Consider the following 23,676-nt stretch of genomic DNA (forward strand, 5'->3'; position numbering starts at 1 on the left):
GACCGCCGCCAACTCTTGTGCTTCCGGTATGTTCTGGCTTGGCTGAGCAGGGACTTTGCGGTATTTCCCGATGTCCCTGTGGCTATAATCCCGTTGGAAGGCCGTGTCTCCCTTCCCAAGCGTCTGGTTCCCTACAGGGAGAAAGAGGACTCGGGATCCGGGATGGCCTGGATGGCCTGGATTGCCAGATATGCCTCTGGTGGCCGGGCTGGGCTGAGGGTGCAGATGGTAGGACCCTTGGGCTTCATCCTGGGCCACGCTCGGCGGGCCGGGGGGAAGAGAGGGACTGGAGGTGACGACGTACTCGTAGCCTCCTTTTATGACCAGCTCTTCTCCCGTACCCCCAGACCTCCGTGGGGAGCCCGGCCGATGTGGCCGATGCTCCTCTTGGTGCAGGGGGCTGTCGCTGAAGCGCTCCGAAGCCTCGAGATTGGAGCGCCAGTCGGGGTCATAGCGCAGGTCCGAGTAGGCGTCAGAGGGCAGGTCTCGGTGGAGCCTACAAATGGAGCAAAAGCAAACTGATGGGGACGTCAAGAGGATGGCTGGGTCATGCTCTGCCTCTTACCTCTGGGAAAACCGACAGGAAAGTGTAAGAACATTTGACAAGATCAAAAGGAGATAGTCTGGGCTTCTACGTCTGAGATAGTCCTACATTTTGGTCCAATCTAGTTATGTTTGCAGACATCAGGATTTACAGAAATGCAGAAGTATCCGGCACACGACTAGGAACCAATGCGCAGCAGGCCGGTACCGAGGGGTCTGGGTCAAAAGGACAAGAGCCATTACACCGTTATTGGATCGATGATGCGCTCAAACAAAGACGGCTGCATCTCGTCCCAAGAATAAAAGCGGCCCTGTGAAATCGAAACAGACGGGGAGTGGTGCTGTCTATGGGGCTGTATTTAAATATAATTTAAGTAATTTCACCTCCGGGCTCACTAATGAGAGCATGTTTGAGTACTGGTAGCGGGGAAAATGGCTCACAAACGGCAATTTTCAGCTTATGAGATGGCTCGAAAATGATGGGCTAAAATGCTCCTTCTGATGGTGATGAAAAGATCTCATTAAAATAAATAGAAGAGTGCCTCTTTGTTGTGCTTGCTGGGAGGACGAGGGGAGCCGTGATGCCGGAGGCGGGAGTTGTCGAGGTGTAGGGCCCTTCACTTCTATAAGGCCAAAAGAGTAAGGGATGGCCCGCTAATGATCAGATTCAAACAAGTAGGAGAATGCATTATTGGCAAGCACAGCAGCTGGGGCAACCAATGCCCTAAACATTGGCAAAATACAGCGGTCTATTATCCCTCACCCACCGTACAGATGCCCACATATAAAAAGGACACATGATATTGTGACCAACAAAAAAAACAAGCAAAGGAGCGGGGCAAATTGAAAAATAGGTTATGGGGAATACACTCTTTCTCGAGGGAAATGAAAAAGGGGGAAACTATGATACAGAGAGGGAGATGAAAAGCGTTGCTTGAATAAGAAATCCTTTGGCTTGAATGAGGAGTGGCCGTTGGGCTTGCAAACTACGCGGAAACTGAAACTATTGTGTGGAAAAGGGGCTCACCTGCTTTGATGGGGCTGCTGGGGAAGAGGGGACGGCGAGACTGTGACGATGGGGAAAGGGATTGCGCCTCTAATGGAGTCTTTTGTGGGAATATGTCATGGTCATATTTCTACTGAAACAATGCACTCAAAAAATGAATGCAAACTCACTCTAGTGAGGACCAATCTCCACAGGTTAATGCCGTAAAAAATGAAGAGGTGCTAGTTATTTTTGTTGCCGTTTTTTCAAATATTATTCATAGAAAAACATAATAGATGACGGTGGCTGGGGAGCGGAAAAAAGAGCCAACTGTTTGATTAAATTACTGGGGAGGCGGGGGCGGATGAGTCGGTGTCATGGATTCCTATGTCGGACCCATTCAGACTGAGACGGAAAAACAGACACAGAGAGGGGGAGAGATGTTCTTTGTAATGACGATGATCCTTGTTAATGGACTAAAGAGTGACCACTTATTGTGATCCTGTCCAAACAAAACCCAGATCTAATACCCCTTAAATGAAAGCAGTTATACTAAAAGCACTGAATTAGACCATTCTTACAACTGCAAACTGTCAGCGCTCCCATCTCATTAAATGAGTGACATTGTCGCATTGTTGGGGGATCAATGAGGGCTATCTTTCTTTTATCCATATGCACTGTTTGGAAGTAAAAGGGTTTCTGATGGTGGAGATTCTGCCTTTTGTGTTGCACCCAAGCAGCATAATTACTTTTCAATGTTTTATGTATCACTAGAAAATAGTGGCCTTTGAATGCAATAGGTTGCTTGAATAAAGAATCATCAAAAAATCCCAACATAATATTGTAAGAATAGTATTGATATGGAGTGACGAATAGTAGTGACTCGGTCCATCTATCTTAATACAAATGTTTTCATAGGCTCGATTTGTATTCATATCTTTGGACTCTTATGGTCACTTCATCACAACAAAGTGTATTTTTCATTCTTTCGAGAAAGAAATGAAAGAAGTTAAGCATGTAGGCGGTCGTAGCACAGGTCTGGAAATGCAGAAGTACATGCAGGTTAGAAATATAGGTGCCCCCTCCGTTAACGACCTTGTAACGCCATCTAGTGTCTGAACTACAAAGGTCGTCTACACATATAACAAGCAGCCAAGCGAGCACGCGAATGGGCGCCTGAAATTTCTTAATACCTAGTCTCAGTAGTACCCGGATAAGTTATAGTTGTGATTATCAATGAGAATGGTGATGCATATGCATAAGTTGAATTATCAAACAAAATTACCCTGTTGCTTGTGTTCCACCAATTTCCTGATAGGCATCTTCATCTCTGGTGGGGAAAGGTGTTGAACTCCTCACTTCAAACCGCTCTTCAGTAGACCTCTCGAGGCTTCTCCCTTCACCCTGGTGCATCTCCGACCTTTCTCCCGTTTCAGCCTCCAGGCTGTCCCCAATATCCATGCATCGCACCGTGCGAGCTTCACCGTGGTGCACTGCTTGTCGGTGGTAGGCCCTATCCTGGACCAGGCTCTCCGTGTCAGAGTTTGGCGGAGATTGCGTTGAAGGTGGTTTTGATGGTTCTTTTTGCAGCATTCCCATTTCCTCTCCCTTCGAGAACATTTCCATCGTGTATTTGTTTACATCTCATTTATCTGTGGTCAGATGCCTATGCACAAAGAAATAACATGTTACAGGTTTACAAAATGAAGGGATGGAGGTGAGTGAACAGCGTTGCCCACTTTCTGCTGATGTGTAGACCTGCGTTTCATTTGACGTTGTATCCAATAGCCTACCGGACATATGTTGTCAACATCCCTCACAATTCCAACAAATGTCCACGGATCAGTATGAGCAGTGTGATAAACAAAAGCCAAGTCGGTGTAGTTATGTAGAAATATCTACACGATAACTCCTTGTCAAATACGAAACAGTTCGTTTAATTTAAACACATGTATAACTCACCCACCTCTCCTTCCAACATTTACACAGCGACAATCCTGCAGCCATGGAAACCAAAATGCAAACGCAAGGCGCATGCGCAAGATTTGGTATGTCACCAAATGTGGCCGCGTATAGCTACTTTTTAAATGTATTGTAGCACATAAGTCATCAACCCTCATGTTATTTATCTTTACTTGATCTGTCCCACAGGTTTGTACACTGGTTAACAATCAAGCTCATTAGCTGTTCGTTCAATGATGCCAGTCAAAAGATTACAAAGTTTAGGGTTTCAAGATTTATTGTGTCATTGCTAAAACTGGTATACAAAATATTTGTGGGGAATTGGCAACTTCTTTAAACAAATTTGATCCCTGTAGTGAGGCAAACTAACAGTACAAATACAAATGTGATCCCTTGAACCCTATTTTTTTATTTAGATGACACTCAACAACTCAAATGATGGCAAGACTCAAGCATTGAGGGTTACACTTTAGTGATCTCTTCACTAGTTGCTGGGTTCGATGTTTAGTCGACCTCTTCAATGGTGGGGCCAGATGAGCCACCGCCGCCTGGGGCAGCACCGCCAGCACCGGGGAAGCCACCGGGCATACCGTCGGGCATGCCACCGGGCATACCACCGGCACCCTGGTACAGCTTGGTGACGATGGGGTTGCAGACCTTCTCCAGCTCCTTCTGCTGGTGCTCATACTCTTCTTTTTCGGCAGTCTGAAATTTACAAAGATCTGTGGTTAGCCAGAGTTCCTAAAAACAAGCCAGAAGCCTTGACTGAACATATGCCATTTCCTTTACCTGGTTCTTGTCTAGCCAGCTGATGACTTCGTTGCACTTCTCCATGATCTTCTGCTTGTCCTCGTCGCTGATCTTGCCGGTAAGCTTCTCATCCTCCACGGTGGACTTCATGTTGAAGGCGTACGACTCCAGAGAGTTCTTGGAGGAGACCTTGTCACGCTGGGAATCATCTTCAGCCTTGTATTTCTCAGCATCCTGCACCATGCGCTCAATGTCTTCCTTGCTGAGGCGACCTGGGGTGGTATGGGTAAACGTTTAGTACCATTTCAAGACACTAGTTATAATACTTTAAGACAACCAGATATATGCAAAACCTACCCTTATCGTTGGTGATGGTGATCTTGTTCTCCTTGCCAGTGCTCTTGTCAGCAGCGGACACATTCATGATACCGTTGGCATCAATGTCGAACGTGACCTCAATCTGAGGAACACCACGAGGAGCGGGAGGGATGCCCGTCAGCTCAAACTTGCCCAGAAGGTTGTTGTCCCTCGTCATGGCACGCTCGCCTTCGTACACCTATAAAGAATGGTTTGGTTAGTAAAATGATCATGGCTTCAGATCGGTCAATTGAAGCCTCCATTAAATCAGACCACACTTCGCTCAGACATCCAAGGAAGGGCTGAAAAGCCATCTTTGGTTTTTAAACCTCAGGTGCAAACTGCGAATGTTAGGAGTTACTTCATCACAGCGAAGTATGTTGGTCAGTACACCAATGAAGAGCTCTCACCTGGATGAGCACACCGGGCTGGTTGTCAGAGTATGTGGTGAAGGTCTGAGTCTGCTTGGTGGGGATGGTGGTGTTACGCTTGATCAGGACAGTCATGACACCTCCAGCGGTCTCAATACCCAGAGACAGAGGAGTAACGTCGAGAAGGAGCAGATCCTGGACATTCTCGGACTTGTCCCCAGAGAGGATGGCCGCCTGCACAGCTGAAGAAAGAGCAACCTGGTTGGAACTTGTGGATGAGCCCGATAAGGTTGATTATACAGCAACATTAAGAACTATTTGTATAACCGTTACACTGTTGACACTTACCAGCGCCGTAGGCCACAGCTTCATCAGGGTTGATGCTCTTGTTGAGCTCCTTTCCATTGAAGTAGTCCTGCAGCAGCTTCTGGATCTTTGGGATACGAGTGGAACCACCAACCAGGACGATGTCATGGACCTGACCCTTGTCCATCTTGGCGTCACGGAGAGACTTCTCGACTGGGTCCAGGGTGCCACGGAAGAGATCAGCATTGAGCTCCTCGAAGCGAGCCCTGGTGATGGAGGTGTAGAAGTCAACTCCCTCGTACAGGGAGTCGATCTCGATGCTGGCCTGGGTGCTGGAGGACAGCGTGCGCTTTGCCCTCTCGCAAGCGGTGCGCAGACGACGGACAGCCCTCTTGTTGTCGCTGATGTCCTTCTTGTACTTGCGCTTGAACTCTGCGATGAAGTGGTTCACCATGCGGTTGTCGAAATCTTCCCCACCAAGATGAGTGTCACCAGCGGTGGACTTGACCTCAAAGATACCATCTTCAATGGTCAAGATGGACACGTCGAAGGTACCGCCACCGAGATCGAAGATGAGGACGTTCCTCTCAGCTCCAACCTACAAGAACAAACAAAAATGATATCAGGATTATAATTTTGGAACCATGGGCAAGTCTAAAAATAAGAACCACCATATGATCCACATTTGCGTACCTTCTTGTCAAGGCCATAGGCAATGGCTGCGGCTGTTGGTTCGTTGATGATGCGGAGAACATTGAGGCCAGAGATGGTACCAGCATCCTTGGTGGCTTGACGCTGGGAGTCATTGAAGTAGGCAGGCACAGTAACAACTGCATTGTTTACAGTCTGAAAGTTGGGGAGAAAGCAGTCGACCGGTTGGTTAACAAATTCTATTACCTTAACTTAAATTTCCTCATGGAATGAATGAAGTACCCATCAAAGATTCCCTCCCATACCTTTCCGAGGTAGGCTTCTGCAATCTCCTTCATCTTAACCAGCACCATTGAAGAGACCTCTTCTGGGTAGAAGGACTTGGTCTCGCCCTTGTATTCAACCTGGACCTTTGGGCGGGTGTTGTCGTTGATGACTTCAAATGGCCAATGCTTCATGTCCGACTGCACAACTGCGTCATCAAACCTGCGTCCAATCAGTCTCTTGGCATCTGCAAAATAAAAATATACGCTTAGCTTAACAAGCACTTCGAAAGAAAATTGACCTGTTCTCCCTCACCCCGTCATCCCCAATTGCACGAAGCACAGAAATCAAATGATTATCTGGAACAATGCAATACCCAAGTAGCTACTTTAGTACCTAAAGGACTGTTGTGCAAGTGAACTTATCAATATGGATGCTTCTCAATGTTGAATTGAACCAATTAGTCTTTAACATACTAGTCAAGCAATATAATTCTGTATACTTCCTAAACTGATAAGATAACCAAGCTCATCACCACCTTCCATATCAATACATTTAGTTAAATTTAAGTAAAATGTCCATTCAGTGGGAATCAAAATTCCATAGTCTTACCGAAGACTGTGTTTGTTGGGTTCATGGCAACCTGATTCTTGGCAGCATCTCCGATGAGCCTCTCAGAATCGGTAAAGGCCACGTAGCTGGGAGTGGTCCTGTTGCCCTGGTCGTTGGCAATGATCTCCACTTTGCCATGCTGGAACACACCTACACAGGAGTAGGTGGTCCCGAGATCGATCCCGACTGCTGGTCCCTTGGACATTCTGTGAATGAACCCAAAACAACATTAATTAAACTAATATAGAAAATTATTACAATCCACCAGCGGCCGAAAATAGTTGGTTGCCATCAACCTTCTTCACAACACCGTCCAGTCTTGACCTCTAGTCAATAGTACATGTCTTGACATACAATAACGTCGATACACAGTATTAGGCCAAAAAACTCGCCGACTCGACCCTTTGTTGATTAGCAGTTATCGTTTCAGGATATCGATGTGGGTGGCTAGAGAACTGCACCGATCCGAGTAGTGAAAGAGAATGTAAAGTCACGTGATCAGGACGGTCCCCGAGCTAGATGAGCATGAACTCAAAAACGCCTCGTCCAATAAAGAATTTTAACAGAAGCGCGATGCAATAAACTGCCGTGATAGTCATAGACAAGGGGTGAAAACTAAATCGTAACGTTAACACATTCGGACAAAATGGCCATCACCGGTTAGTCAACGGCCATGTATGAGTCACGACCTAACCGCCTGTAAGTGCACAGGAAACGCCGAAATGTTGAGGAAAAACCCATGATTTCATATCATTCGCCAACTACAAATAGACTTATCGAGTCGACTGTACCAATTCGCATAAGCCATTATTAGATTATAGAGTAAATTAACAATTACAGCGAGATTTTCGCTGATTTGACTGACTTCGACGAAGAGTAGATTTTAGACAATACCGAAATAAATAACGTAATAACCATTTCACAGTAATTTTAATAATTGTAAAATTCCAGAGTACTTCACTTTATACAAAATCCAAATATTTTTTCCACGATGATTTACGACGTTGATGATTTACGACCATGTGACTGGAGCCTTGTTCTAGAACATTCTGAAGGAACCCTCACGCGACAGCACACATGCGCAATCCTTTAAGGGCAATAACGACGATGCAACATTCGATAAATGCGTCGTGTTTTGTTACAGCAAACCCGATTATACATCAGATACTGACGATTACCTAAGAAGTGTCGTGTTAAAACGCGAAGTAGATAACCATGTTCCAACAAAGGCCTAGTCAAGCTATGCTAAATTAGCATGTGGACGAATTACATTACATACTCGATAAAGGGAATCGTTGCTTAGATATTTAAATTACTTAACATTAGCAGTAAACGTAATCTTACATAACCGGTGGGTTTGAGAATCAATTCTTACTTTGTATTTGACGCGATGTTAATGAGATGTTCTTGTTGCGCAATGGAAAGGCCGGCTTGTCCTCGCCTGAAAGAGAAAGACTGTCTTATGCGCGTTAAGGCTTCTATATCGGGCCAAGCAACCAATCAGACGCCGATTCTTCAGCTGTTCTCGAACAATCCACCAATAGCAAACCGGATGGGCCATACGTCCTCCGATTTCATTATCTTTTCATGGTAGTTTCGTAATGCCATTGCAGTGGCCGATAATGATCTTGGAAATCATCTACCTAGGGTTTTGCCCGAAATATGATAACAAATAGTATGTATTAGTATCTAATTTAATCTTGTCTAAATGTACTGACACACACACAAAGACGAACACACTCTATTCGAGTGTGTGCATTTTCGTATCTCATTAAAAGTGCAAATTAAGGCTGTAAAAAGTATGTACATGTATGCTGAAATATGTAAATAAATAAGTTATATGAACAGAACAGTGGTGATGAATACGTTAAAATATGTACAGAAGACTATGAACATGATATCACACTATAGGTGAGATATTATTTAACAGTATGGAAAGTAGTACAAAAGAAGAGTCTAGTGCAAATATTCAGTGGCGGGAGGAAGGCTGTTAGCGGTCCAGGGCATGGACCCTCTTAAAGAAGGGTCACTGGGTCCAGGGTCGCTGGAGGGGAGAAAAGTTCAATCACTGGAGTAAGGTGGATGGGGGTAGGGTGGGGGTATCAACCATGGACCTATTAAAGAAAGGAACGCGGATTAAAAATTGGTACCCATTCATTCCTATGAAAAGTGCTCAATGGCGCAGGGCAAACATGGACCTATTAAAGAATCACCGTGGTGCGGAGCGCATTGTGACAGCCAAGACGAACAAGCTGTTCCTGTACCAGAACCGGCTACTCCTAGACTGGGTAGCCCCGCCCATTCTGCCGGCAATTTGAGTTCGCCCTGCTGTGTTCCAATATCCATACTATCCGCATTCGTTATACTTAGTTTGAGTATGTAGGGCGTTCCAATTAAGATCGGCGCGAAGAGTGTACTGAAAGGACCCGGATGGTATACTCAAAACGGTCAAACCGCTGAGTGTGGATTGATGTACACTTTTCGTACTCTAGGGCAGCCTTCTTAGCTACGTAGCGGAAGAGGCGGAGCCAGGCTGAGCCAACGTCGGAGCATTTTCTTTAATAGGTCCATCAATTTTCCACATAGCCTGCATTAATGGAGCCATACACTGACATCTGAAAATCAGCGCACTTAGTGAGTGCGAATAGTGTACTACGTTTAAGTGTACTCATGGAAGTATGGATATCGGAACACAGCACTGCTGGTCTAGAGAAGAAGCTTCTGATACGTTTTTGCGGGAGCCAATCACCAAGCTGGCTTTTCCCCTTGTCGCGCTATTGGCTGGTTTAACACAATGACGACAGGGAAGCGACAGCAAGCAGCCAATCGCGTACAGAGTCAGTTGAACAACTAGGCCCGTTGGTCATGCCTCTTGTGCTACAATTGCGCTACTCCTATGAAATCGCGCGCAAGGCAGTATGGGTATATCCAGTTTAGGCTACTCCGAGAACGGTGAGTCCTGCTGCAGCGCCTCCCAGGCGGGAGGAGGTGAAACAGTATGTGGCTTGGATGGGAGCCTTCCCTGACGATAATGCACGTCCTCAGCAGACCTCGCACGCTAAGGATAGCCTCAATTTTGGGAGTGAGGCAGCGGTATTTGGCAGTGCAAGAGCCATAATTAGTCAATGACTCATTAGAATGTTTTGGGTTATTTTTTTGTAGTAAATATAATTATTAAGTTTGCATATTAGCATGGACCCATAAGGCTTCCCTTTTTACTAGTAAAATATCAAACTGTTGGTTAGGAAGTCCACTATGCAGTTGCAGAGGGAGGTCACAGAGTTTGGACTCCCTACTTTGGAGGGGCTGATGGTGTTAAATGCTGAGCCTTAATCAATGAACAGCATTCTCATCTAGAGGTTACTGGTGTCAAGAGCGGGGGGTGGAGTGTAACGCCGTGGAGATGGCGTCCTCCATACTCCTGTTATACTCTCTCTCTCTCTCTCTCTCTCTCTCTCTCTCTCTCTCTCTCTCTCTCTCTCTCTCTCTCTCTCTCTATATATATATATATAGTATTATCGGCCTATAGCATATATAATAAGTAGCAAAAAACTTTTAAAGGTAGCATGATGGCACATGGAAATTATTCCTTTCAGAAAAGGGAGTAAAACATTAACAAATATTTATTTACATATGAGCATACATTGACCAAAAATATATTATGTACAAATCTGACAGTTTCTTAATACAAATTTGAATAAAAAAACATCAAGCAATCATAAAAACAATAACATTTTAAAAAGTATTTAAAAAGGAAGCAATGAAGTGATAAACTATAGCTCTGTCTCCTTAACAGGGGCCGGAGCATCATAATGTGGGCTAAAATGACTTGGAGAAGCCTCCACTGGTGGGAGGTTAACTCTGGTTGGCATTGCATCTGGGGTTGTTACAATGGAAACTCCTGTGGGCTCCTCAGTTGCATACTTTGTGAAGGCAATATTGAAAATCCCTGAAAAAAAACACAGGAGTTCTGTTAGAACAGATGTACAAGGGGCTGCTTTGTAGCTCATTCATGTCTGATTCAAATTTTATTTTGGTTAAATCTTTGAAATACCTCTGCACTTTTGACCCATCCACCATCTCTCCTCGTCACTTGATTTTGATTTGTTGCTCTCAATTGACGGAACCGAGTCTTCGTTTTCTGATCAAAAACAATCAACAATGAGAACTCCAGAGGCATTTTTTTTAATACAAACTTTACATCATACAAACCATCAAGATGTTTGCCTTAGATGTTTGCGTCAGTGTTTGCCTCAGTGCTGATAGTAATCTTTTGTGAATACATTTGGTGATTTTGAATGAAAGGCCTGTTTCAGGAATGGAGCGTATACGTATAGATGGTATAACCCCAATGCTTACCTCGCTTCCAGTGAATGTGAGCTCTCCTGAGCTTGATGGCCAGAAAGAGAACAACCACGGAAAGAGCGACTATCAGGCATGTGACAAGGAATATGATCAATGAGCCATTTCTTTGTCCATTTCGTTTTTCCATCTCTTCCAAGTTACCTGGCAACATGTCAAAACACATTTTTGCTGAATTTGGGTTTTCATCATTGGTGTTGTCAGCCTGCTAGTGCATGTTTGAAGTATTGGTTGGAATTGTCATGCGTTGTATTTATGACAATTATATGTAAGCACACTTACTTTTGGTTTTGTTGCCCTCCGTACTATTATGGGATGTGTATACAGTTATGTTCTTATCTGGTGACTCAGTGACTGGTACATGTGCACCTGCGAGAAATACCAAAGAAAGAGGTTACAACCATAGATTGTAAGAAGGTAAAAATGTACAAATACTTTGATCAGCATAACTGATCTTAGCCAAAGGGATACTTGTGATTGATAACAGATCTTAAAAACAGCTCATATAATGTGTGTATGACTTTTATTGAGATACTGCCCCAGTTATCTGACAAGCTTGATTCGAGAGTATGTTCACACAACTTTATGATCCCAGTTCAGATGTGTGATAGGAAACCCAAGTGTAGTTGCTAGGCAACCAAACGTTGTTCGTAAGCCCCAGTTCATATATGTTCACACAGTTCACATGTGTTCATTCGGTTCCGCTTTTACATCTTGGGCTTTTGTGTTGTTTTTTTTAATACATAACTACATAAGGTTAATGCTATGATTTACTTACTAATGTCATTATTGTTTGTCTTGTGATATAATTTATAATGTACATATTATAATAACATGAACTAAAACAATTGGACTCACTAGTGCTGGGAGTCCATCCAGTTGACACCACTGTCTCTGTAATTGTTCCTCTCCAGGAGTCTGTCGGCCCTTGGGATTGGTCTACAGCAGAATGAAAATCCCCTTAAATTCCAAAATCAATGTATCACAACATATAGCATTTACTCGAAGTTAAGCTGATCAACATTCCAAACGATGTGTAATAAAGCAACTTCAACCCGATGACAAAGTAAAAATGTGACCCTTTTTCAGTACATCTACTTTTTTCTTATATTTCAATGGTGTTTCTGCAGGTTGGGTTTCTTCCTGTAATTGTAAAAAACAAAAACAACAATGACTCACTCATAGACACAGTGTTGCCAGCAGTGGCCTCCAGAGTTGTGGCCTCAGGTGAAGCCTTGATCAGGTTGATGGCTTTAATTGTGACTGCGGTGCTCTGGTCCTTTTCAGGCCAAGTTGTCATACTCTGCAAGTCTGTTGATCCTTGAGGTTCTGTAGGTGACCAATTTGTTGTTTTTGGAGGATTTTCTTTGGCTGTGATAGAAAGGTGTAATGATTATTCATCGCATATTTATATTTAATTGTCTAAGGCAGAATAGTGATCACATGCATTTTATTATTCATAAACTATATTAACATTATTGTATTTTCACTATTACTATTTAATTATATCTTTTAAATGGTGTTCATTTCACACCACGTGAGGAATCTGGACTTAGGATTTACTTGAAATTCCAACATGAATAAAGAGGAAATGAAAGAGTTGACATTTTGGTAAGTGAAATTCATGCCAAACCAAATCATGTGTTCCCAGAGCAAAACATTAGAAGGTCAAGTAAGAAGTGAGTGAGAGGGTGATATTGTTTACACTACGAAGTTTTGGAGAAACCCAGTTTGCAATTGCAATGGGGACTTTCACTACTTCATTATTTTATATCATCTAAGTCATTATTTTTTTATCAAATTGTCCAATGTATCAAAGCTGTTTCAAGGAAAATAAAAGATGTTTACTCACAAGTTGGTCCGACTTTGACACAGTTCCTCAGAGGTTCAGTCTTTAGATGTGGGTGCTGCACAATGCAACACAATGTGTCTCTCTTGAGAGACTTGAAACTCAACATGTCCTCAGAGTTGTATTTCCCTGAATGGTTTTCATATGTGTAGTGTGGTTTTGCTGTGATACAGAGCGCATGGGAGGGATAAAATTAAATATAATTAACATACAAAAAGGCTTGCAGTGAAGCACTCTGAAAAGTTTACTTGCTTATTATTACACTTATTTCTTAAAGCTCATATAGTGTTGATATAATCAACCATACCCTTCATAATATTGACCATAGAATTTTGCGAAACCTACCATCAAATTGGATCCCATCACCTATTTGCCAGGAGATTTGCGGAGGATGAGAGCTTGCCCCTGCCATGCATTTAATGATTGTCCTGTTGATCTCAACAAGCTGCACTGGACCTTGAAAAGTACAAATTAAAAAAATACTTAATAAATAAGATCTGTTTAGTTTCATGGGCCTTGTTTGCCTTTGGATTAAATTAAAGAAAACAAAATTGTCCTTGATTATCCTAGATTATACTAGTATTATACTTCACTACTGTAAACATGTTATTTTTATATAAATAACATTGGAATGTAATGTGACATTTTGCAACCTACAAATAAATAATTAAATTAACATTATAACCCCAACCAAAGATGGTATGCTTATTGCAAAAACTCACCGAGCACTGTCACTCTAAAAACCTTCGTCGTGACCACATTGCCGTACTGAGTGCATCTGTAGTCGCCGCCATCTTTGTAGGTGACGTCAGACACGCTGATATTGAACCATGTAATGGACAGCTTTTCTATTCTGAAACGCCTGTCCTTTACACCTAAACCTCAAGTAAAAAAAGAAAAATAAGCAAATACTTTAAAACCCATAAATTCACAACAATCCATCGGCATGAACAAACTCCCTTATTCTTTATCACTCTCTCCCAATAAATATAAATGTATTCCTTTACCGTACCTTTGATGGCATTGAAGAACATGATGCCATGGGGGTTCTGCCACTCCGCACTGCTGGCATTGTCCAGGGGACAGTTCAGGGTCAACGTGCTGCCCTTCATCAAGGTTACGCTCTCCCACATGGCCAGACACGCTGGACAGGAAAGAAAACAACACTCACTCGTTACACCAGCTCACCATTGCATGCATGCCGTGGGCAGATGCATTCATTCATATACGCCCAGTGCCCGATGCACGAGGATTGGACAAAAACAACCCCTTCATCTTGAGCGGTGTAATTGTATGTGTAATTGATTTAAGATGTTATATGGGGGGGGGGGGGGGGTAATGTAATGTAATGTGATGTAAGTTTGAGTGTGGGGGTGGTAGATAGGTTCGATGCTGGGAAATGAATCATCTAAATGTGGGTTAGTAAAACCCACTGAGAAGGTGCCGTAGTTCAAACTTTCCTTGACCTGGCACAACCTTTAGAGAATGGAATCATGAGCAGCCCAACCTCCATACACAAACACACAGATGCAAATTAATTGATTTTGACGCATAGGACTTGCATTTGCACCTCTTCGGGGGTTGTTCAGGAAATTGTGGTAAGCAAAAGTTTCCTTTTTTGGTTGCGGATGAATGTGAAGAGCCCTTTGCACCAGCCAATGATGAGACAAGTACTTCAATTGGTCTGCCCATATATCTCTGACAGGAAGTCATGTGGTCAGTCAGCCAAGAAGTAAAAGAGAAAGCAAGAAAAGGTAGGCCGATACTTTGTCTCTGTTGAAGTTTACTTTTGATTTTCTTTCCGATGGCTTTCCAATGACATTGTGTTTGGAAACTCTGTGTGTGTGTGTGTGTGTGTGTGTGTGTGTGTGTGTGTGTGTGTGTGTGTGTGTGTGTGTGTGTGTGTGTGTGTGCCACAAGGTTATTTACTGCAATTTCCTTTCGTATGTGTAGGAGTTGTGAACAATTTCACTGCACTGCAACCCGTTCCACGTCTGACCGTATCCCTTATAGCATCTGTGAATGCCTGAAGACATTATTCTACCCGGTATCACGCTTTGGCATGATACCGGGTTGCATTATTTACATGATTTCTTGTAGATTTGTAGTTGCACTGCAAATGTTTGTTTCTGGGTCTACTCTAAAGCGTAAATCATTTCAAGTGCATCACATTTGCACTATTTCAGAAGCATAAATCCATTACTTTTAATAAAAAAACATACATCCATTAAGATCTGTGGTTTATAAGAAGACTTGTTAGAGTTTGTTTATCTTTTTGTTTTGTTTGTTTTTGTAGAAGTACCCTGTTCATGTCTATATAATTCTGATTTTATGTACTTTTACTAAGCATCAATGATGTTATTGAAAACACATCCGTTCGTTGAAGACATTGTTAGGCATATTTTTTCCCCCATAACCATAGCCGAATGCCATTAAAAATAAGAATGTATTGTTCAAATTGAAAGGCTGTTTTGAGGGGTTATTTCCCAAATACTTTCAATAAACAAAATGACAATCCTGTCACATGAAATTTACACATTTCATCATTCAAACAATAACTCAATAGCAGCTTCCTAATACACATATCAAATAAATGTTTCAAACCAAATACATACATTCTGATTGGTTAAGGCATCATTAAAGTACTCACAGTTTGTGAATAACATCAGTAAGGTAAGCTGGGTGGTTGTCGCCATGGTTGTAGCACTTGACAATGCCTGCCGCCTGCCTTCTGCACCACTTCCTCTCTGACTTCAGCTCTTCGTACACTCGTGTGAAAGGGGGCCTTCCGTGACATCACTATATTATTGGTTTTGTGTAGTTTCCACAGGAGATCATCTCACATGATCATTCCTTATAAAGTAAAACCCCACCATTGGTCAGATGCTACCAACAAGCAAAACTCAAACACAAGCGATTTCCTGAATATGATGAAACTACTGGACTTAAGAGGTCAAACGACACCACTGGACACTCCTTGTCTATAGATAAATAACGTTTTTCTGAATATTTTTTGTAGTTCTCGCCCATTTTATAATTTTAAAATCTATTTTCAATTACTGTCATGTACTTCTGCTGTGACACCACCACTTCCCACTAGGATTAATAAAGAACATCTTATCTAGTCATGTACAACTAGGGGCCAGGTTTGTTCACTGGTCTCCAAATGCAATAAAGCCTAGATATTCTTTTTCTTCATGTCAGGAAAAGATAATAAAGTGGTGATTGAATGATGTTGCTCTTAATTATTGGTTGTTCCTAATCCAATAAAACATGATAGCCAAAACCGTTTACAACAAATGTGAAAACATATGGCAAGAATAAGGTCTCCTTTATACATTAAGGACCGTTGTTGGGAGAAAACATAAAAAAGCTGTCAAGAGCCCCGTCCATGTCCATCCCCTAACATCGGTTTCTAATTTCTATAATATATCTTATTCATCACACAATTCTTATATAATGCCCTTATATTTCCTTCCTTATAATGCCCTGAAACAATCCTGCTATTTCTGTCTCTAATCTCAGCGTGACCTCTCTTTATTCTTTATTTAGTGAATACCATGTGTTGCACCTTCGAACCAATCACAACATGACGGAATAAACTGACCCAGAGATAGTGAAAGCGAAAGGGCGTCATCTCATGGCACAGGGCATGCCATATGCAGATCTGACTGTAGGCCAGTTTCACCCTGTTGGAATATTCTGGAAGACCTCTTTTATTTTTTCTACTGCAACCCTATTGGCTCAAAGACATCCGGAAGGTTTTGACTCGCCGGCATTTTACTGTCCTCATTCAGTCTGCAGCAGAAAGAGTGAGCATCACCAGACAAACCTTCCTTCAGGTAGGAAAAAAGAACATTTAAACTTACAATGTTTATCTTCAACGTCAATGTTATTAGAAATCGAACTCTATAAAGAAGATACATGAAATTATACGATTATCTCGGGCAATTCTAAGGATGGTTTAGCCCATATTAATACGATATTAACAAAATACCGTCAACAAAACCATAGTTTTGGAAGTAGATAGTAATGGAAAAAATCGATTCTTGAAACCAGATATGGCATTTTATATAGAGAGGTTAAGACGCAACTTTGCGCATAGATGCGGGAGATGAGCCAGCAGCCTAGGCTGTGCTGCAGCAGCGGAACTTCGCCCTTCAGACTGACAGCTGGGCGGAGCTCCCGATGCTCCCAGATGGTCGGGGATCATCTTTGATAATTCGCTTAAGGGAACTGCGTGATGTTGCAAATGACTACTGTTACCACGGACTACCTTGGCCGAAGCGCCATTTTTAAATCGTTGAAATTGACGTCGGAATTGAATGAGTTGACCCACATATCCATTCTGATTTATAACCGGTTATTCCATCAACATATTTTCTTTATAGATTGCTTTATTGCATCGGGCCTGTAAATCATTTGCTCTCACCTAAAAACCATATAAAAAAAAACATATTTTCTATGGTTATTTCAGCAGGTTATTTTTGGCAGCGTTTCATAGGCTCTGTCCATCGCAGCCTAATCTTTCTGTTGCAGCAACAGCTTTAACATATAAACTGTTACAAGGATGCTGTAGGTCTATGAGTAGGAACCAAACATTTTTTTGAAAGGCACTGTATATCAGGACTGTTGCTCCGAGTCCATTCCAAACTAAAATTTATTAATTGTATTTTAGAAAAGCCATGTCCAAGGGAACGGCAGTCGGGATCGATCTCGGGACCACCTACTCCTGTGTAGGTGTGTTCCAGCATGGCAAAGTGGAGATCATTGCCAACGACCAGGGCAACAGGACCACTCCCAGCTACGTGGCCTTCACAGATTCTGAGAGGCTCATCGGAGATGCTGCCAAGAATCAGGTTGCCATGAACCCAACAAACACAGTCTTCGGTAAGGCTCAAGCTGGTCGTAAAGGATATGCGGCATGAATCATTGATTCACTTTGTACACCGCAGTACTCAGTTTCCTGCCTGGATCGCCGATGAATGATTGATTTTTGGTTACCTAATGTCACCATGTGATATGCATTATCAAATGTTGCGATCCAGCCAAACTAATTTAGTTTCTACTTTTGACAATCTAGATGCCAAGCGGTTGATCGGGAGGCGATTTGAGGACACTGTGGTGCAGTCTGATATGAAACACTGGCCATTCAATGTCATCAGCGACAGTGGACGCCCAAAAGTAGAGGTTGATTACAAGGGGGAGACCAAAAGCTTTTACCCCGAGGAGATCTCATCCATGGTGTTAGTGAAAATGAAGGAGATCGCTGAGGCTTATCTTGGAAAGGTACAGAAAAATAAAAGCAGTTTATAGATCAAGAATATGATATATAAGTCTCTAATAACACTGTTCCTGTTCTTTCTTATAGACTGTGTCCAATGCTGTCGTCACAGTACCCGCGTACTTCAATGACTCTCAGCGTCAAGCAACCAAAGACGCCGGAACCATCTCTGGTTTAAACGTACTGCGAATCATTAATGAGCCCACTGCAGCTGCTATAGCATATGGTCTGGACAAGAAGGTAAGCCTCAATATCAGTCTTATATAACGATGTGTCCCACTTTCTGTACAGGAGAAGGCTAGTTTTAATTTTTTTTTATAATTACCATCCCCCAATGAAATGACCAAAGCATTGGACAAAACGGGGTTATAGCCTGGATGGCAAAGTGCTTAATACAATTGTTTTTTGTTGCAGAAAGACGTTGAATAATGCCAGCCTTATACTTTGGACACCTGTAAAATGTTATTACTTCCTGTGTTAGGTTGGGTCAGAGAGGAACGTCCTCATCTTCGATCTCGGTGGCGGTACCTTCGACGTGTCCATCTTGACCATTGAAGATGGTATCTTTGAGGTCAAGTCCACCGCTGGTGACACTCATCTTGGTGGGGAAGATTTCGACAACCGCATGGTGAACCACTTCATCGCAGAGTTCAAGCGCAAGTACAAGAAGGACATCAGCGACAACAAGAGGGCTGTCCGTCGTCTGCGCACCGCTTGCGAGAGGGCAAAGCGCACGCTGTCCTCCAGCACCCAGGCCAGCATCGAGATCGACTCCCTGTACGAGGGAGTTGACTTCTACACCTCCATCACCAGGGCTCGCTTCGAGGAGCTCAATGCTGACCTCTTCCGTGGCACCCTGGACCCAGTCGAGAAGTCTCTCCGTGACGCCAAGATGGACAAGGCTCAGGTCCATGACATCGTCCTGGTTGGTGGTTCCACTCGTATCCCAAAGATCCAGAAGCTGCTGCAAGACTTTTTCAATGGCAAGGAGCTCAACAAGAGCATCAACCCTGATGAGGCTGTGGCCTACGGCGCTGGTAAGTGTCAACAGTAACAGTAACATTTAACAGTAACTGTTAAATAGACCTTAATGTTGCTATATACTCAACCTTATCGGGCTCATCCACAAGTTCCAACCAGTTTGCTCTTTCTTCAGCTGTGCAGGCGGCCATCCTCTCTGGGGACAAGTCCGAGAATGTCCAGGATCTGCTCCTTCTCGATGTTACTCCTCTGTCTCTGGGTATTGAGACCGCTGGAGGTGTCATGACTGTCCTGATCAAGCGTAACACCACCATCCCCACCAAGCAGACTCAGACCTTCACCACATACTCTGACAACCAGCCCGGTGTGCTCATCCAGGTGAGAGCCCTTCATTGGTGTACTGACCAACATACTTCGCTGTGATGAAGTAACTCCTAACATTCGCAGTTTGCACCTGAGGTTTAAAAACCAAAGATGGCTTTTCAGCCCTTCCTTGGATGTCTAAGCGATGTATTGTGGGTTGCTTTCGTCTATTTAAAGTTTCTGTGTTACTAATGCCCCTTATAGGTCTATGAAGGTGAGCGTGCCATGACCAAGGACAACAACCTTCTGGGCAAGTTTGAGCTGACGGGCATCCCTCCCGCTCCTCGTGGTGTTCCTCAGATCGAGGTCACGTTTGACATTGATGCAAACGGCATCCTCAATGTCTCGGCCGTCGACAAGAGCACTGGCAAGGAAAACAAGATCACCATCACCAACGACAAGGGTAAGTCACAGAGAAAACCTGCAGGCAAACAATCTTCAGCATGTCTCAGTCATTGCATGCTAACCATATCTGACTTGTCATAGGTCGCCTGAGCAAGGAAGACATTGAGCGCATGGTGCAGGAGGCTGAGAAATACAAGAACGAAGATGATGTCCAGCGTGACAAGGTCTCCTCCAAGAACTCTCTGGAGTCGTACGCCTTCAACATGAAGTCCACCGTGGAGGATGAGAAGCTTGCGGGCAAGATCAGCGATGAGGACAAGCAGAAGATCATGGACAAATGTAATGAAATCATTGGCTGGCTTGACAAGAACCAGGTAAGACATGGGGTCATAAACTTTTCAATGCATTGGGCTGAATTTGTGTTGACACTGTTGACACTCAATTTAATTATTTTATTAAATTTAATTTAACTTAATAAATTATTCAGAATTAACTGAGGCTGCCTCTTCCAAGGGGTATTATACATCTCAGAAATAAAGAAATTGCTTCAAAAGTCTGACACTTTTACTATAATTAAAAATGGCATTTAAATATTGTTAAACTCTAATGGTTTAAGTATGCCTCAGGGTTGTTTGTTCAAGAGAGCTATGTCAACACAAACCTTTACAGTTGCAGGCCTATATTGGAAAACTGAACCATCTGGAAAAACTAGTATAGTGACATAGCATATAAACGCTGCCCCAGTAGAATATTAATGAATGAACAAAGGCTAATGTTCCCAAAACCATTTGCTGTCCCCCAATACCTATATGGATGTTAAAGCTTAAGTGTTTGCATATTGAACACATTGAGCATCAAGAGTATTGGGAAATATTTTTTTAAATAATGTAGTTTAACTCTTCAAACTGTTTCTTAACATTTCATTTACGTGTGCCACCGATGGAACGTTTTGAGAACTGTTCCTTTAACAGAAATAAAAAAACGCCGCTTAAAAAAGTGCTCTATATTTCAGACGGCCGAGAAGGAAGAGTATGAGCACCAGCAACAGGAGCTGGAGAAGGTGTGCAACCCCATCATCACCAAGCTGTACCAGAGTGCTGGGGGTATGCCCGGAGGCATGCCCGGTGGTATGCCCGGTGGGATGCCCGGTGGAATGCCAGGAGGCTTCCCAGGTGCTGGTGGCGCCCCCTCTGGTGGTGGATCCTCTGGGCCGACCATTGAGGAAGTCGATTAAATACAGCATCTGTACCTAACTTTGCTTCCCTAAGGCAGTGGTTCCCAGTGTCGTCCGTCTGTCCGTCCACCCCCCCCCCCCCACATATGATGGTAAACACATCAAATTACTTTCCTACCCCCTAGGAGTTGCAGAAGAAATGTGATGTGATGCAGAAGAAAAACAAGATCCTTTCAAAAAATGTTTACAAAGTGAAGTAATGAACCACAGTATGCTGCTATTCTACTGTATATTTCGGATGGACATTTATTTATTTATATACATTTACAACTATGATTTTACAAATCAAAAAGGCTGCACTAGCTCAAGGTCACACAGAGGTTTGACCCTTTCCGTCGCCCCCAGATTGGGAACCACTGCCCTCAAGTAACCAAAGCATGAACCCAACCCCCCTAACCCTGTCTGCAAGCCAAGGCTGGTAACTGGCTAATAATGAGGAACTGGATAAAGTTTGTATGTTTGAATATCTCATGATGGAACTGCTTCCTTTATAGTTTGAGTGCTGATGAGTAAAAGCATTACTGTATCACAAGTACTGTGTGTTGGATGCTCATTATTTTTGAATATTTAAGATTTGGTCTTCATTTGATTGATACCAGACATTGGTCCGGTCAGATTGGATAAACCATTGAAGCAATACAATTAAACGAAATACATTTGAAGAAAACGTCCCTATTGCTTTTGGTCGGTCTTGTTGTGTTTATTCTGTGTGTTTTATGCAACCAGATTTTTCCCACTGTAGCTATTAAATTGAAAAGACACATTGGTGTGAAACAAAGTCGAATCCTTGAGCCTAGGGCAGAAGAATACCAAATTAGGGCTTTCCTGTTTTATGAACAAATTACACAAATCTGCATATTAGGTTGCTGCACTTTTTGGTTTCCCTTTTCCCTTGAATTTTACTTCTAGTTTCCGCCCCTACCTGACATAGCCTACTACTACTACTACTACTGTCGACCTAGTGAGAGGGATAAATAAAAAAAGCTTGTCTGATTTGCCAAAATAAAAACTATGCGAGACTGCATTGTCCAATTATTTGATCGGATCACAATCTAATATAGGTGAGATAGTCCTTCTTTACATACACGCGACTGATCGTTGACTAGATGGTTTCGTCCCTGACATTCCACAAAAACAGTACGCCTTGTTTGATAGGCCTGGATCAATTTATCCATTAGCCTACTTAAATAATTACAAAATGATTACTTACATGGTAAGGCCAAACGACCTATTGAAATCAGAAGATCAGCTAGAGACCGTTCTAGACTTCTAGAAACACGCCACCTGGTAAAAAACAGAAACTACCCTTAAAACCATTTTTTCTTTTGATGGCCAGATAGCAGAAATTGGCAGAACACCGGCACCTGATCTCCAGGTGACCAGCCCGCGCTTTATATTCCGTCTTTCAATTTCCCTTTGTATTTACAACCCAAACAAAGTTCGCTAATGGAAGTCCTGCCAGAAACATGTGTCCTTCGAGAAGGACTCCTTCGAGTTAGGTCCTTTGACTCCGAGTCTCTTCTCCAGCACTCGAGACTCCCCACTCAGACTCAAACCCTGAAACTCCCCTGCCGCCTCCGCTGGTGACATTTAACCCTAATGAGCACCTCAACAACGCCCCCTCTGTGTGATGTCAGTACTGACCCTAACCATAAACACCCTAAAGCTAAACCTAAACACCTCAACCATTGCAGAACTGTTCTACTCAATGGTACTAATTAGACACCCCCCAAGGATAGGGGTGTGGTAAAAATATAATGTTTTTTTTATTTTTTTAAAAACCCATGGGATTGGACCCAGTGTTTAATTAGTACCACCTGCATTGGTTTGGTGTGTTTGGGTGCCATACCATGGAAGCTATTTTCCATAGGAAATTAATAGGATTCTTAAAAAGATCTAATAAAATTGCAGGTCCAAAAAATTATATTTTCCTTGGGTTTGTCTAGTCTCTTATTCTATTATCCACCCCAAACCTGCATTGGTTATGGGTGTTTTGGTGCAATACAATGGATATACATATTAAAATGTATAGGAGTTGTATAGAAGAACATGACGGTTGATTGAGCCAGGAATGAATTCATTGTTTTTGTGCTACTGCATTTTGTAATGTTATGTTACTTCGGGATTTAGAGATGGGTCACGTGGATATTGGTGGTTTGATGGCAACATTTGATCGATGTGATTACTTTGATTATACTTTGTGGACGTTCTAAGAGGTTGATACTTTTTCAGTAATAAAAGTTAGTTCAACATGTTTCAGATTATCTTTAAATAAACAAACTATATGTGGCTGAACCTTTGATTTGTGGACAAAGTGTGCTCTGTTAATATAGCCAAGTTGGCTCCTGATTTTGCACTTCTGAGACTTTATTGTTTGTAAGTCTGTTTCTCTGTGACTGCTACTTAATAAATGTGTTAAAGAATTTAAAAAAAAAAGTTGAAGTAACTTATTACCGA

General features: G+C 42.7%; 3 protein-coding genes across 4 annotated transcripts; 1 reads left to right on the forward strand and 2 right to left on the reverse strand.

Moving 5' to 3' along the window:
* Positions 1 to 3,749: 3,749 nt before the first annotated feature.
* On the reverse strand, positions 3,750 to 8,297 carry LOC307076980 (heat shock cognate 70 kDa protein). The gene is made up of 9 exons (XM_079738213.1): positions 8,177 to 8,297; positions 6,802 to 7,007; positions 6,231 to 6,436; positions 5,968 to 6,120; positions 5,317 to 5,872; positions 5,008 to 5,210; positions 4,598 to 4,796; positions 4,280 to 4,512; positions 3,750 to 4,195 (listed from the first exon to the last, which is right to left on the reverse strand). Exons 2-9 carry the CDS (start codon positions 7,004 to 7,006, stop codon positions 3,995 to 3,997), a joined length of 1,956 nt encoding a protein of 651 aa, XP_079594339.1. The 5' UTR covers position 7,007; positions 8,177 to 8,297; the 3' UTR covers positions 3,750 to 3,994.
* Positions 8,298 to 10,406: 2,109 nt separating this feature from the next.
* crtam (cytotoxic and regulatory T cell molecule) lies at positions 10,407 to 16,125 on the reverse strand. 2 transcript variants are annotated; one of them, XM_079738663.1, is made up of 11 exons: positions 15,663 to 16,125; positions 14,025 to 14,156; positions 13,735 to 13,887; positions 13,358 to 13,468; positions 13,016 to 13,174; positions 12,343 to 12,534; positions 12,022 to 12,102; positions 11,446 to 11,532; positions 11,161 to 11,307; positions 10,856 to 10,942; positions 10,407 to 10,750 (listed from the first exon to the last, which is right to left on the reverse strand). In XM_079738663.1, the coding sequence occupies exons 1-11, from the start codon at positions 15,706 to 15,708 to the stop codon at positions 10,575 to 10,577; spliced, it is 1,371 nt and encodes a 456-aa protein (XP_079594789.1). In that variant the 5' UTR covers positions 15,709 to 16,125; the 3' UTR covers positions 10,407 to 10,574. The 2 variants fall into 2 exon arrangements, with proteins under 2 accessions (XP_079594789.1, XP_079594788.1); XM_079738662.1 differs by having other exon boundaries at positions 13,735 to 13,893; positions 15,663 to 16,105.
* Positions 16,126 to 16,708: 583 nt separating this feature from the next.
* On the forward strand, positions 16,709 to 22,139 carry LOC307077291 (heat shock cognate 71 kDa protein-like). Its single transcript, XM_079738661.1, has 9 exons — positions 16,709 to 16,854; positions 17,691 to 17,902; positions 18,096 to 18,301; positions 18,384 to 18,536; positions 18,778 to 19,333; positions 19,453 to 19,655; positions 19,845 to 20,043; positions 20,127 to 20,359; positions 20,998 to 22,139. Exons 2-9 carry the CDS (start codon positions 17,698 to 17,700, stop codon positions 21,217 to 21,219), a joined length of 1,977 nt encoding a protein of 658 aa, XP_079594787.1. The 5' UTR covers positions 16,709 to 16,854; positions 17,691 to 17,697; the 3' UTR covers positions 21,220 to 22,139.
* The last annotated feature ends 1,537 nt before the right edge of the window (positions 22,140 to 23,676 follow it).

This window comes from Pollachius pollachius, assembly GCF_949987615.1.
Source record: "Pollachius pollachius genome assembly, chromosome: 6".
In the NCBI taxonomy this organism is placed as follows: Eukaryota; Metazoa; Chordata; class Actinopteri; order Gadiformes; family Gadidae; genus Pollachius; species Pollachius pollachius.

What these genes read in the sequence shown, in the direction of transcription:
- LOC307077291 (XM_079738661.1), top strand. Translation starts at nt 17,698, where the DNA reads ATGTCCAAGGGAACGGCAGTCGGGATCGATCTCGGGACCACCTACTCC. An exon ending in CCCAACAAACACAGTCTTCG is followed by an intron (nt 17,903 to 18,095) that starts GTAAGGCTCAAG and finishes TTGACAATCTAG; the next exon opens with ATGCCAAGCGGTTGATCGGG. An exon ending in CACCATCACCAACGACAAGG is followed by an intron (nt 20,044 to 20,126) that starts GTAAGTCACAGA and finishes GACTTGTCATAG; the next exon opens with GTCGCCTGAGCAAGGAAGAC.
- crtam (XM_079738662.1), bottom strand. Translation starts at nt 15,708, where the DNA reads ATGGCGACAACCACCCAGCTTACCTTACTGATGTTATTCACAAACT. An exon ending in TGGCAACACTGTGTCTATGA is followed by an intron (nt 12,103 to 12,342) that starts GTGAGTCATTGT and finishes ATTCTGCTGTAG; the next exon opens with ACCAATCCCAAGGGCCGACA. An exon ending in GGAGGGCAACAAAACCAAAA is followed by an intron (nt 11,308 to 11,445) that starts GTAAGTGTGCTT and finishes ACATGTTGCCAG; the next exon opens with GTAACTTGGAAGAGATGGAA.
- LOC307076980 (XM_079738213.1), bottom strand. Translation starts at nt 7,006, where the DNA reads ATGTCCAAGGGACCAGCAGTCGGGATCGATCTCGGGACCACCTACTCC. An exon ending in CAGAAGCCTACCTCGGAAAG is followed by an intron (nt 6,121 to 6,230) that starts GTATGGGAGGGA and finishes CCCAACTTTCAG; the next exon opens with ACTGTAAACAATGCAGTTGT. An exon ending in AGCTGTGGCCTACGGCGCTG is followed by an intron (nt 5,211 to 5,316) that starts GTAAGTGTCAAC and finishes CTCTTTCTTCAG; the next exon opens with CTGTGCAGGCGGCCATCCTC.